This window comes from Pygocentrus nattereri, chromosome 10 (assembly GCF_015220715.1).
Source record: "Pygocentrus nattereri isolate fPygNat1 chromosome 10, fPygNat1.pri, whole genome shotgun sequence".
NCBI classification, from domain to species: domain Eukaryota; kingdom Metazoa; phylum Chordata; class Actinopteri; order Characiformes; family Serrasalmidae; genus Pygocentrus; species Pygocentrus nattereri.
In genome coordinates, this window is record NC_051220.1 from 806,790 (window position 1) to 822,500 (window position 15,711).

Here is a 15,711-nt window from a genome sequence, read left to right on the forward strand (position 1 = left end):
CCACGGCATCTCAATGGGATTCAACTCAGGACTTTGACTCGGCCACTCCAGAACCTTCATTTTGTTTTGTTTTCAGCCGTTCAGAGGTGACTTGCTTGTACGCCTTGGATCATTGTCCTGCTGCCTAAGCCAACTGCGTTTCAGCTTTAGGTCATGAATTAATGGACGTACATTTCCTTCAGGATCTCCTGACGGAGAGTATAACTCCTGGTTCCATCAATTATGACAAGCCATCCTTTTCCTCCAGAATCAAAGCAGCCCCAGACCGACACACTACCACCACCATGTTTCACTGCTGGTATGTTGTTTTTATGGTGGAATGCAGTGTTGGCTTTATGCCAGATGTAACAGGACCCATGTTTTCCAAAAGATGTCCACCGTTGACTCATGACTCCACAGAACATTGTCCCAAAAGTCTCTCCCATCGATGCCATTTTAGCTCAGCGTCTTTCTTATTGTGGAATTGTGTTGTGGACATTGACCTTAACTGAGGCAAGTGAGGCCTGCAGCTCTTTAAATGTTTGTCTGGGTAACTTTGTGACCTCCTGGATGGATCGTCAATACGCTCTTGGTGAAACTGTGGTAGGGAAGGGAAGGTTCACCTCCGTACCAAGTTTTCTCCGTTTGTGAATAATGGCTCTGTGTTTTCCTGAAGTCTGAGACTCGGCAATGGCTTTGTAACTCTTTCCAGACGGTAGATTTCAGTGATTTTCAGGTAGATTTGTTTCACATCTGTATTTGAATCTCTTTACAGCGTGACACAGTGTGCTGCTGTTTGAGACCTTCTAGCTGCTTCACGTTGCCAGACAGGTTGATGTTTAGATTCAGCAGGTCTGGCAATAATCATACCTGGGAGTGGCCAGTGAAACTGAACCCAGTAGTCAATTGAATTTGGTTAACTGGTTGATTTAGTAGCTCAGGTGGTATTTAGTTTTTCACATAGGGCCAGGTAGGGCTGAACACAATTTGTCCTTCAATAGACGAAGTCGTCATTTAAAAAACAGCATTTTCTGTTTACTTGGGCTGTCTTTGATCTGAATCGTGTCACAAAGTGTCACAAATATACAAAGAGAAGAAACTGGGAAGGGGCAAATACTTTTTCACAACACTGTATATTAACAGAATTGAACTGTGACACACCGAACGCCACACGGCATGGCAGCAAAGTGGAAAGCTCCTTCGCTTTTGAGTAGACTCGTGTGCACTCCCGCCGATGCTGTGTGTTGGTGTTTGTGGCTGCTTCTGCTTTAAAATGTGCTTGTTTACATTGCTGTGTCCTCTTTAGCCTGAGATCAATATAAAACAGTCAAAATACTGTGGAGGTCACGACTTTTGTTTCAAGATTCATTCATTTCAAGACCGGACTCTATAAATTATGTTGCAAAATATTGTGTGTAGTGAACAAAAATAATTCCCTGCCTTTTTCTGAGTAAACAACCGCCCACCTGTCCGGCTGGACACTGATGGACGACTGACTGTCGAGCTCTTTTTCTACCCGCTTCAGACCAGCTGCCCATGCCCCAACTACTGCCACCTGCCTTGGATTAGCTGCCCACCCTGCACTGATGTTCTCATAGACCCCCAGCTATTCCTACTACTAATCCTACTGCTATTAATATTAGTAGTCTAATAACTCTGTAGGTAGTCTGACCAGAGGAGGACGGGTCCCCCCTGGTGAGCCTTGGTTCCTCCCAAGGTTTCTTCCTCAGCTCTGAGGGAGGTTCTCCTGGCCACCGTCACCCCTGGCTTGCTCACCTGGGGGTTTTACATTCTTGTTAAAACATCGTCTTTACTGGAATTCTGTGAAGCTGCTTTGTGACATCATCAGTTGTAAAAGCGCTACAAATAAATTTGACTTGATTTACTGCAAAGTAACGAGTGCATATAAATGTAAAACTTGCATAATACCAAGCAGCTCGTTGGACGCCCTTATCTTACTGTACAAACTTGTTTTATCCTTTGCTTGATTATTTTTTTTTTCCTGCTGTTCATTCTTATTTACCTTATTTATGCATTTATTAAAAAAAACCATTCATTGTTCTTCATCGTCGTGGCTTTTACTGGTGCGCTCTGTCCATTCCAGCGTGTTCACAAACCTCACAAAAACTAAACATCATGATACACGTCATGTATCGTGAAAGTGGCTTCAAATATCATATATTTTCACCATGTTACCCAACTGTGCCACTTCCAAGTCCCTCTCTTTATTTGTCTCTTTCTGTCCTTATTAACCATCTCCATCTCGCCACATATGATGGCTTAATGACTCCCTCAGCCCTTCCACCACTGTTCGCCACTCGCCCGCCTCCACTCCCCCATTTGCGGCCTAAGCGGGGCCCAATTCATCGCTCGGCAGTAAAAACAATTTACTGTTAATTACAAGGAGAAAAATGTGCCGGCGAGCTTCCCGCGGACGCCATGAATCACGCGGCCCTCGCGGAGATTTATACAGAATATGTAAGTAGGACGAATTAGCGGGCTTTAATAACACAGGCACAAATCACACAGCCTTCAAGGGCCTTTAATTGATACAGCAGAAAGTGATGGACATGAATCCGTCAGGCTCACAGCACCGCCGTAACATATGGTCCTCCCCATAACGCTCTCGTCTATGATGTCTCCCCCCTCCATATGGCGGGATGCGCACTCACCGCTGGTGTTGGCGCTGCAGTCTTTGTGCTGTGGTGTTTGGGGGGCTGTTTCATTCAGAACGGATCAACTTTATGCCCCACTCCTTTTGAAGGCTCCGGTGTTTTTCTGCCACACAGTTGCTGATACTTACGTTGACAGCTATAGTAATACGAATAGACATACTAGCATCCAAAACATCAGCATTTATTAACATACAAGTCATTTAGCCTGAACCCAGGCACTTATCTTCTAGTTGTAGTTTGTTTAACTTTATCCTGTAAAAATAATTCACAGTGTCAGACATTAAATTAGTAAAATGCTCCAGGTGGCCACTAAGCAGTCGGACATGGTGTAACCAGATATACAGTTATGCCATGTGGACACTATTAATAATCTGACTTATCTGCAAAAACCTCCTATAAACAATGCGGCAAGGGCATTTATCACAAACTAAGCTGGCCACGGCTTTGATCTGAACGCACTTCAACAGACAAAGAACAACCTTTGAACCTGTGAATTTCACCCCGTCCGTTATTCCCAACCTTTCTTGGAAGTATTTAGTACCGCTGATATCCTGAGATGTCCTTGCATGCTTGCTCATGCATACGAGTTTGTTTTTTGTGGATGTGTTTTTCTTGTGGCTCATTTTAGTCGTCTTCCTCTGCAAGTCACGTTAAAATAAGAGTCTGGATGGTTGTTTTACATATTAAACGGCCCCTTCCTATCAAAGTAGGCAGTTCTTAGCGAGGTTAAAGAAATGGTTAGGCAATTTTTCCATAACCCCAGATGTAAAAGATCAGCTGAATTATGTCCATGTTTCCCTTCTTTAGATCGGAACACTTCCAAACACACACACTGACAAGGACTCTCTATACAACACTGGGCTCGGTAGACGTGACTGAACACCACTGCAGCTCTGTACTGCCACAGCACTGGTGGTTCTCGAGTGTGCGAGCTATAATCTATAATCTATATTCTTTCTGTGCAATAATTCTTAAGATGTGCACTATCATATCTCTGTAAGCGATCCAAGGAATGTGTAATAACTAACTGCTACCTCACTTGTCTATCGTCTGTTTAGAATATATAGATTTATAGATAGTATAGATTTTTATACTATTTTTCTTAAATCTGCACTTTATATATTTTAGTCTTATTTTAATTGCTTTCTGTGTATAAAGTGCCATTGGATTGCTGCTCGATTTCGTTGTACACTGTGCAACGACAATAAAGCACCTTATCTTGGAACTGGAGCATCAGGGCCAATATTGCTTACAAACACAAACTCAAGTCACCCAAAAAGTCCAAGTAATATACAGAAATTTAGAGTTCTATTGTTTGTAGACCTTGTAGCTCCAGTTCTGAAGTGAAGAAGCAAGATTTGGACTCTAAACATGTCTGATGGACAACATCTGGAAAAAGTCAGAAATTTTCGTTGAACTACAAAACACACCAGACTCTCTAACCATAGGTGTGGTCAGGATATGTAAAGAACATGTAAAGTCTGACGTTGTACCGTCAGTATTTAAACCAGCTGGGTGTGGCCAAGCACCAGGACTGCTGTAGAAGTGCAAGGCCTCATCCTCTCACATGATACGGCCTTTAACTGCGTGATTTATTTTAAAAAGGACAGTCATTGTACAAACACGCATCGTTCTCCTAAACCAGGCTACTCGGAGGGAGGGCACTGTGGCGCATCCAGTGAACGACACTGCTGCTGTTGAGGTCTATAAGAGCCGTCAGGGTCAGATTTTTCTTCTGCCGTGGACTGAATGTTTTACCTCAGATTGGGTGGGAAGTTTACACTTGTCCCTCAGCAGGGCTATTACTGCAGATAAATCATACATCTTTAGTCCTGATCTCTTATACACACGTCCCCACTCCCTCTGGAAGCCATAAGCAAACGTACACATTGCCCAACCTGTTGTTCAGCCCACTTAAGACTATCTGTCCCTTTAGCTTTGTCCCCCCTACCCCTTCAACTCCTCTGCCAGGACTTTGATGTTGATGATCGCAATTTATGCGATCCTTACGTCGCTTTTTATGACTGTCTGTACACACAATGCCCATCGCTATTATATGGATGCACCATTAGACGGAATTACCATCTGTTCGAGCGGAGCAGTCAGCAGCTGCTTGCTTTGAGTGGAATTGCAGCCCATTTCTCTCAATGCAGGAGTGAGCATCATCCGCAGCGCAGTTGGCAGAAAGGAGGGGTTGAGTTTTGTCATTTTAGTTGGAGACGGAGTACAAATCTGTACTCAGTTGGGTTTATTTTGAACACGAACCAGAACTTCATTTCCTTCTGTGCTGCGGAGAATGTTTCTTCAGCCACAGCTTGTATTGTATAAGTGTTAGGACCTGACCAGCATAGCGGTCATCTGTTATGAAGGCATCATATTTGACGATTCACAGTTGACAGTTGATAATCAGATCAGTCAGTAAAGCCCCATTTAACTAAAACCTTTGAGTCTGGTCTAGTAGCGCTGGTCTAGTACTGCATTTGCATTGGTCAGACTCCACTTCGAATTAACTGCATATTGTTATGAAGGTTTTCCCTATGAAATATTAAACCATTGAATCATTTAAGTATCTCCATTTCAGCCTTCAGTTTGAGTTCATTGAACTGCTAGTAGTAAATAATCAGAGCAATGCTCTGTTTTACATCCTGTAAATTTCATTTTAAATTTTAAAACATTAAATCTCAGTATTTGAAGACAACCTTTTCTTTCTCAGTAGGTTTGTGTAGCTCTTGTGGGCACACAGTATGCATGTTCATTGTTCTGTGAATAATTTTTATTATTATTTTTCCAGCAAACTCCTCTCTTGATGTTAAAAAGGGCAGTTCTAATCTCGGCTAGTCCACACAGCTTTACCAAAACTGTTCTCAACAATCTTCTGCTCTCTGTTTACGTTGGAGAAACCAGTAGAGATCAAACTGTTTGGTCAAAAAGCCATTTAAGAAGCTGACGGTTGTGTTTAAGTGTGTGAGCTTGTCTTCCATTTCACTCAGTTTCATACCTTTTATCAGGCGACCACAACCTGCCTGCTGATTAATTTATACTCATTTCAGGTGAAAGTCCTCCAGCGTCTCTCTTGGTAAACCAGTCTTTTAATAGAACGTCATTAATTAGTGACGCTGACGTCTATTAAAATGATCAGAAGCACAAAACACTGAAGGTAAACAGTTTCCATCAGGGAGAACCGAGTGGCTCTGAAATCACTTTTTACACACAAGCAAAGTTTCAGTTTCAGATTTATTTACAACTTAGTTCCAAGTTTAAGTTGAATAAAAACTGGCTTTAAACTCAGGATCACAGATGAGCTCCTTTACTATGTTGATCTGTAGGCGTCTGTTCATAAACATAAACCAGCCCAAACTCATTTACTATAAAATGAAATGGTGTTTGTAGAAATTCAGAAAAAAGCCGCGTCAGTCTCGACTGCATATGTGGACATATTTCTATATTGAGCTCTATTTACACAAAGTTAGGTTAGTTCATCATTTATGTTGAACAGACTCTCCCAAAGTTTTACGCTGCTGCGCTGACGTTGAACCGCGTGCTGCACTGGGTCGGTATGACCAACAGGTCAAAACCAGCTCTAAACAAAGTGACCGCTGGGCCCTGATTGGTGCTCTGGCTTTGCGCTTCTTTCGTTTTGACGTGTTACGTTTTTATACACACAGAAACCAAAAGGAACGACAGATTTCTCAAAATGTAGGAGGAAAAAGTCGGATATTAGACTCTGAAATGTAGTGGAGTGAAAGGAAAAAGTCCAGAACGGAGAAACTTCAGTACAGATACACCAAAAATACTAAAGTACAGAAACCAATTACATTTACTCAGTTACTCAGTTACTGTCCAGCACTGGTGACTACACATTTTTTTTTGGCTGATATCCGTAATCTGAATATTTAGCTCCTTTCGATGAGTATCGGTCACTATATTTTCGTATAGTTTTACTGTAACCCTCTTTTTATTAGTCTGAATGGGATAATATTTGTTTTTATTGTTGTTCTAGCTAAGAGATTCCTTAAGTGCTGTCATTTATTGTTTCTGATGCTCATTCTAAGCATTAGCGAGACCGTGTCTAACAGCTAAACAATACTGCAGAGTCGCTGGACCTCAGCTGTCGGTGTCGGATATCCCCGGTCAGTGCTAAAAAGCATAATAACTCATTTTGGAAGTCACTGATGAGGACAAGGATTGTATAAGCCCATAGAATTTTAAAGAGCAGCCGGACTGACGTTATTGATCTTGTTGAAAAAGCGAACTGCTAATCAAGAGTTGATGGTAATGTTTTATGTATATTACAGCCATAAAGGCATGCAGTACAAGTGTAGCCCTGCCTGTACACACAGCATTGACTTGAACTGTGCCATGCATATTTCTCCCTCTCTGGAAGGTTTGGACAATTATGCATAAATCAATACTTTCCCTGTTAGGGAAATAATGTAAGTAAGTAAGTATTATAGTGTGTAAAAAGGCCAGGGGCTGTGCAGAGTCTTTGAAAACGTCAGCCTATGTTTTAAAAAAAAATCAGTAAATACCGGGACAGGGCTGTGATTGTTGCCAGACATGTCTAGGAGATTTGGCTCACTCATTAATCTGATGAAGGCCATATTAACCTTTCTGGTTAGCCTGTGAATCTGGTCAAAAACACAGAATGCATTAGTTTAAAAGGGGGGGGTGTTTGACTGGATTTGTCGTGTGCAGTGCAGCTTGATTCTGTGTAAATGGTCCTGTTGTTCTTCGTCAGTTTTAAAGCTGGTCATTTTATGTGGGGGTAGAGAAATACAAGGAAAAATGTGGAACAAAATATCAAACTGTTACTGTCAAAGGTTTTTTTACACCATCTGGAAATCTGTTCTTTACTATGTCAACATTACAGGAGGACCCATAGAAATGGTTTAAAAGGCTTGGAACAAAAAAAAAGACCTTTATTTACATTAAATATAGGAGTTTCTTCTTGACGTGGGGTTTTGTTATGACACACAAGTATAAGTGACACTTTTTAGTCCCACAAACGGGGAAATTTCACCACCGCATTTAAACTCATCCGTGAAGTGAAACACCACATACACACTAGTGAGCACACACACACTAGGGGGCAGTGAGCACACTTGCCCGGAGCGGTGGGCAACCCTATCCACGGTGCCCGGGGAGCAGTTGGGGGTTAGGTGTCTTGCTCAAGGACACCTCAGTCATGGACTGTCGGCGCTGGGGATTGAACCGGCGACCTTCCGGTCACAGGGCCAGTTCCCTAACCTCCAGCCCACGACTGCCCCTACACACAAGTGTATATACTGCCTTTCAATTGTTATATAAATAAATTGGGTAACACTTTATTTGGATGGTCCACTGTAGATTCTTTATAGATACAGTGTTGGTCAAAAGTCACAGGACACCACTTTATTTTATTTTTTATGCTGTCACAAGCCCCACGATGCGGTGCTGAAGGTGGTGTTTGTTGTAGATTTTCTCAGCATGCACAGTTTGTTTGAGATGACCCCAGAGATAAAAGTTGATGATAAAATAAAATAAAACCTGTCCTGTAACTTTTGACTCACCCTGTATATTTAATCAAAATTGACCTGAATAGTCATTAAATGCCACTGAACTTGAAGTTGAATGTAACTTAGATGGTTCACTGTAGATGCTTTTAAATGCTCAGTGTAACATTCAGCTAAATACCCATTAAATTCACCTGATCTTACGTCAGTTTATTAAACCTAACCATCAAGGTAAAAACTCCATTTACTCCTGATAACCATAATGTTGTTGATGATCAACTGAACATCACCAGGAAGTTTGGTAATGATTTAAATAGCTGTAGAGCATCTATAGGGGAGCATCCAAGTAAAGTAAACACATTAATAATAAATTAAAACTAAATTGCTTTTGATGCGATTTCCTTTTGATGCGATTTTACCCGAACCATCCACAGTTCCAGCCTAAAGGCCATCTGCTCACACACCGTTTCTCTGGCTGTAAGTTCAGCTGATGACCCTCTTGATAAAACCACAGGTATTTCCAGCTCCTTGAAACAAGACATAACGTAACGGTATAAGAGTGAGAGCCTTCAGTCACGGAGTCACGGACGTGCAGCCACAGTTGCTCTCGCTGGACGGGTGATGAGTTTAGTTTAATGTTCAGTCTGTGAGGAATATAGTGTTATTGAATTATTGAAGGTAATAAATACAATCAAATGAAGCTTCATTTGTCCACTTGTATAGCCATAACAAAATACACTGATTTTTAAATGTGCAAAATCTATATTTAGGGTCAATTTGAGAGAATAAGGCAAATGTGATTAATCTCAATTAACTGCACAAGACTGCAATCAATCGTCCTTAATTAATTTCATCGTTTGACAGCCCGAATTATTCTATATACAGCGATACCTCTGATAATGGCTTTGAATGATTGGAATTTTTTGAGAGATTTTATTCAGCATTTTGAAAATGTTTTATTTACTGTGCATTTTAAGCCGTAATTATATATTTACAGTCATTTATATTAATTTACAATCAGTTTTATTAATGGATTAAGATTTGATCACCCGTTTTCAATTATGGGGCTTTCTGGATGTTAAATTCAGTGACTTAATCAGTACAGAGCTTCCTGTGGAATCTGAAATATATCATTCATTATACGTTTATCCGAATCGGAATTGGGTTTCTGTTGTTGAACATTTCGGATAGTGGTGCATCAGTTAGCCCGTTAACAGTAGTGACGGTAGTTTTAAGCCGTTGCTTCAAGCAGTCGTTGCATTTCATTTTTACCACATGCATGTTTTAAGGCAAAAGCGATAAACGTCCACCAAGACTTCACACAAACGCCGTTAAATCAGCGGGAGGAATTTGAGATGATCATGCTTTCAATTATATAGACTCAAGTGCTATTGATTGAATGTAATTTATGAGACGACGCACCGTGATGGGCCTTTGAAGACAACACGTCCATTTCCCGTGGAGAGCTTTTATTAGCGGCCCTGGTGGGGCTGAGCTGACGGGCAGAGTGGACTAAATGCATGGAGGATGTGTCACTGTCCAGTAATTTACTGTATGAGAGCCCCATTTAAAACATTCCAGTGGCATGCATGGAGCGATGACTGACTATAAATGCACATTTTTCTTTTCCGCCCCGCTCACCCACCTGAGCTCCTTACTAACACTGTTTGCTGTCCGGTGCGGTCCAGAGGAGGGTGGGTTCCCCTTCTGAGTCTTGGTTTCTCTCAGGGTTTCTTCCTTTTGCTCTTAGGGAGTTTTTCCTGGCCTCTGTCGCCGCTGGCGACGCTCATGTGCGCTCGGACCTGGATTTTTCTGTAAAGCTGCTTTGTGACCACACCTGCTGTAAAAAGCGCGACATAAATGAACTTTGCTTGCTTTTCTCCTAGTTTTAGTCCTCCACTGTCCCCTCTTCTCCCGCCCCTCTCTCTCTCTCTGCCCCTGCTTTGATGTCTGAAATGTCCCGTGCTGAGCTTCAAATTAAAATCCATGTAAAAATGGAAACCTCTGTTCCAACAGCTCCGGCAGGTCTGAAGGCACCGAAGCTGTACCCTGTGAACACGACTGGAATCGAGATTTCCTGGACAGCCCCCGCTGAGCTGAACGGTCCTCCACCCGTGTACCACGTGGAGCGGACGGACGTGTCCTTCTCTGACGCTCAGGGCCAGGTGGTCAGGGGAAGGCGCTTCACTGGAACCGGCTACTTCCGCTTTCCCGGCTCTATGCTGCCCGTCGACACCGACTTCACAGGTATGAGTCCTGGCCCCAGATCATCTGGAATATTACAACTGATTATCATTAATTATAATTAAATTTAGTGCATTTCACACTGGAGTTCCAGTCAAAATCAGCCAAGATCAGAACTGGCATGGATTTTAGCTCGAAAGGCTCAAATGGCAATCCGCCAGTTAATCATTTTGATTTTGGCTGATCTGTGTTGCGATTGAATAAGGTAAATAAGAGGCAGGTAATGCGCTCAGACTGTTTTTGATTATTGCTACTATTTGATTCATGCCAAATAAATATGATTTCTCATATATAAATCTTAAATTTCAGTTTGGCCCAATAAGGAGCAAAGTGCTCAAAATGTGCTGGTGTTGGTTTAGACTGCACAGTATGAGCTTCAGGTTAAAATAAAAGGCTAATATTAAAAAAATCATGTGACCTGGGGATATATTATAACACAAAGTATATGTTCTGTTAAAATCTTTCCAATGTGTTAACCTGGGCAAAAAGTGGGAATTGTGCACTAAAGAATGTGGAAAAGGTGTTCTCTGTAGATTTATTAACTTTTTTCAGTTACAAAATCAACACACATGTAGTTAAACCGGGGATGTGCACACATCTGCGTACATCTGTGGTTCCTCCAATGACATTTGTGGATACAGCATTAAAAAAAATAAATAAATAAAAATAAATAAATAGAACAATATTGAAACATGATGAGATCAGTAATTTATACCATCCACACACTCCACGTTGTGCAGGCACAAGACGAGTATTTAAAGAAAGTGTAAATGTGAATTGTTATGAGATTCTTTATGTGCACACATGGGCAGGAAAGTGGACTCGAGCGTCAGTAGAACATAACGAACGTCTGAAAAGCCCAGAGATGGTCAGTTTTTGTCTGTAGTTCGTTACAGAGCAGCTTACTTTGTACAGAGTGATAAAACTCCATACAGGTGTGGATCAAAAACCAGTTTAGGGTAGTTTGTGATTGTGTGTGATTGTGATTGTGTGTGCGTTTGTGTGATCGTGCGATTGTGTGTGTGTGTGATTGTGAGAGCGTGTGTGTTTGTGTGTGTGATTGTGAGAGCGTGTGTGTGTGATTGTGTGAGCGTGTGTGTGTGTGATTGTGAGAGCGTGTGTGTGTGATTGTGAGTGTGTGTGTGTGATTGTGAGAGCGTGTGTGTGTGTGTGTGTTTGTGTGTGTGTGTGTGATTGTGAGAGTGTGTGTGTGTGTGTTTGTAGGAGAACACTTTTTATTCAGCTCTCACTTCCTGTAACAGCCTGATAAATTAATGACTTCCCGATTAGACAAAGGGCAATTATACTTTTGTTTACAAACATAATTGGGAAATTGAGTTCCAAATGAATATCGGTTCTGGTTCATCTGCTAATGCAAAAAGAATCCTTAAATCCGTGATCCTGCCGTTTGTTTATATTACCCACAGTTTAATTACGCTTAAGGTTTGGAAGGAATGATTGCTTTAAACCGTCACGCTGGTCAGTTGGGTAACGAATACGAATAGCAGATACACTTCTGGCTCTGACGGGTGGAGCGCTGTCGCAGAAAGTTACTTGCTTATATCTGCCGGTGCGAATGCAGACAGTAGGATCTAGTTCACGCTAATTGTTTTTGGATTCTTTTGGATTATTTTTCTCCTTGTTGGCATTTTGGGTGGATTATTTGTTTCAGTTCAAGTCGCTTTGAGGGCAAATTGCAGAATTTCAGCTTTAAATTGAAGTTGCTTGCGTCTCGAATGGGAGAGCCATTTACAAATACAGCGACTTGGTATGTGTATCCCCCATTTTTGGGACCAGAAGTGATGACGCTCTGCACTGTGATCTCATAGTCAGTGTGTTATTTCCAGAAATAAACGAATTGAAAATAAAAAGTAAAATAGTACTTGCTTGAGAATGTACTTAAGTATCAAAAGTAAAAGTATTTTGAGTTATTTTATATCTTGTACAATATTTTTTTATATATATTTTTATATATTTTTTTATAAATATATAATATTTAAGAGGCCTGTGTGGCTGCAAACATGAAACGTTTGTTATTGTCGGCTTTGGCGCAGGTATTTTTAATAGAACTTGCTCATAAAAGATATAACAACTTCATTTTTTTACTAACTTTTAGTTTTGATACTTCAGTGCATTCACTAACAAGTACCTTTTTACTTTTACTCCAGTATAAATATAGATGAAAAACGTACCTTGTACTTTTAAAGCATGATTCTACTTCTAAAGTATAGTATTTCTACTTTTACTCATTTTCTAAAGTATTGTATTGTGTTCACCTTGGTTATTTGGTTCTTGGTGCTGACGTTTACAGCCTATCAATCAAAATGTTCACTACTTAATTCAGGGGCGTAGCCACTGATATGATTGGTCACAGGCCTGCCTATCAAACAGAGAGAGAACATTCATTAGGCTTAATTTTGAAGAATGGAATGTAATTTGACTTGTGAGTGCTGTCATTGTGTTATACCCAGTCAAATACTTGCGCTCTCCTCCACACTTCACCTCTTTTTCCTTAGCCCTCCAATCAATACATAGCAACCATTGCTATCCACCATTGGTGCAAGCCTCTTCTGTTTGTTATCAAGACTGTAGTGTTTGTATTCAAAGCTCTAGAGTATATTATTTTCCACCCATCCTGTACCAAAAACAGTGCCATCACTGTCATTGTTGCCAGTTTTCTCTATATTTGGTACTTATGCTGCTCTTTTTTCAACAAAAGCTGACATAAGCGTTGGGAAAGTCAAAGCAGTTGTCTAACGTTACTTTAATGCATCGAGTCATCATAGATCAGATATAGATGGCCCATCAACGTTGTTAATGCGAGTTGTGCCCGTATGTTTTTACTTACGATGATTAGGTTTTAACTGGTTTCTCTTTCTACATCTCAGCTGTCTAAATTGTCTTACCTATGGTGAGTGGATGTATGCTTTACAGCAGGCGTGTCAAATTAGACCTCCCAGGCCAAAGTGCTGTGGAGACTAGCTTGTACCCTCAACTAATGCTCTGAATTCAGCTCATCAACGCCTTGCTAATTAGCTGAACCAGGTGTGTATAAGGTGGTGTACTTAGATCTGCAATGTTCTGGCAGGCGAGGACTGGAACCTGACACGTGTGCTATATAGTGGTTGAGTGAATGTGTGAATCCTGTGTTCTGGTCGATTTACTAATGTTTTGAGCGTAGAGTGTAGAAGTGATGGAATAGTTAGGGTGATGTGTATGACGGTCAGGAAGTGTACACCTGGAGTGTTTTCCCTGCTTCAACCCTCCTGATCCAGCTAATCTATGAATTAATGAGCCATTACTGTGTTGAAGTGGGTGTGGTTGAGCAGAACAAACACCAAACCAGGGGGCGAAGGGGTGCTCCAAGACCAGGGTTGGTAACCTATGGAATAATTGGGGCAGTCGGGTTAGAGAACCGGCCCTGTGACCAGAAGGTCGCCGGTTCGATCCCCAGGACAGTCCATGACTGAGGTGTCCTTGAGCAAGACACCTAACCCCCAACTGCTCCCTGGGCACCGTGGATATGGCTGCTCACTGCCCCCTAGTGTGTGTGTATATTCACTAGTGTGTATGTGGTGTTTCACTTCACGGATGGGTTAAATGCGGAGGTGGAATTTCCCCGTTTGTGGGATTAATAAAGTATCACTTAAGCCTGGTGTTATGACATTGCCAGACACTTTGCATTTGGAAGTTATCAACTAAGTTGACTTACCTTTTTAACAAAAATCTACTTATGCCTATATTACTCCTTCAATTACATATAAATTGGACTGTGCCAGTTGAATCAGGCATTAATGGTGCCTGCAAAGGACATTTTGCAGTTCACTGAAAACCTTCAACCTTTTTTTTGTTTAGTTACACAGAGGACGATGTTCTACATTGGCTGAGACGTTGCTTCCATCACCCCAGTGCGGCAGTGATAACCCCTTTTCTCTGCTTTTTTTTATATGCACCAACATCACAAAGCGCTGTAGCGAACGCCTCCGTGTTTCCTGGATATCGTACAAATCGCACTTTATTTGTAATAAAAAAGACGCAATTAGGAGGTCCTGCCTCAGAAGTCTGGGACACTAAATTGCCTCCTTAAGAAGCGTGCATAGAAATGAGTGACCCTCTCTGACCTTGCAATTTCAGGAAATGAATGGCCGTTTCCTTCCACCCCCCCCCCCCCCCCCACCCCCAAAACTCTATTAACATTTAGCACTGCAGTTTCCAGTTTTTTCCTTAAATAATGACAAACGGATAAATCTTTATAAATCAAGCCCGGAGTTGAGTTCAGCTGACTCTCTAATTGATCAATGGCTGTAGTCAAAGTGGAGAGCTCGTCCTTGGGCCTGGTGGCATTATAAATGGCCGGCGACTAATGAGGGAGCCCGAAGAACAAACCGGAACAGCGGCAACACCCCCCGTTTGGCCCACATCTGTAGCCGCTCCGCTCCTTTAAAATCGGACGCTCTACTTTTCGCCTGCCGACAAGGCCGGTCCACTCCACGCTCGTGAAGTCCTCACCCTTTCGACGTCAGTCTCGGAGCAAACGTATTGCGCGGCGGGGCGGGGAAAACATAAAGATTTCCCTGTTGAAAACAAGCTGTTTTTATCGAGCTGGCGAGGGGGGACTGGATAAACGAGAGCGCAGAGCTCAATGGCTGAAATGAGGCATAATGAAATGAACAAACAACATGCTCGGGGACAAATACTGTGCATAATATTGAAATGTAGCCAAAGCGATGCATTAAGCAAAAATCAATGGTCATCTAATTTGGAGCCTTAAATGATTTTGTCAGAGCGCACAACTCCCGACAAATCAAAGAGGGGAAAAAAAACAAGATTAAAAAATGCAATATCACTGCAGCAGATTGATCTGCATTTTAATCCTCATTGATGTATTATGGCGGTCAGTGTCTCCGACTCTGTGCCCGGCTCCTCGTCTGGATGTAAACTAGAAACTCAGACCGGCTTATGCATATTAATGCAGTGGACTCTTCATATGTTTCATTTTCCTCGTAATGAGCTGTATTACCTGCTCCAGGTGCCTTTGAAGCTGTAGTTCCATCTTTCTTTATTTTGGCAGAGTCTGAATGGGCAACTTTCTCGTGGAGCGAGGAGTACGAGGGGGCTGAAATGAAGTAAGAAGCGAGCGATTTTCAAAGACTACATGCTATTGTAGCACAGAATGTTAAATGATACAAATTATTTGCCTTAATTAATTTGATTGATTGTCAAACGGCCTCAGTGTGTGAAAAGTAGAGGGGAAACTTTGCACAGACATCATTAGTTTTTTCCCCATTTAAAGATTAATCATGAAAAGCTCTGGCTCTTTA

General features: G+C 41.7%; 1 protein-coding gene across 1 annotated transcript in view; it reads left to right on the plus strand.

The window, feature by feature from the left end:
• ush2a (Usher syndrome 2A (autosomal recessive, mild)) overlaps nucleotides 1–15,711 on the plus strand; it is a 387,029-nt gene that overhangs the window by 95,047 nt on the left and 276,271 nt on the right. The window contains exon 21 of the mRNA XM_037541699.1: nucleotides 10,163–10,393. Coding sequence (XP_037397596.1) covers nucleotides 10,163–10,393 — 231 coding nt within the window. The remainder of the gene's footprint in view (nucleotides 1–10,162; nucleotides 10,394–15,711) is intronic.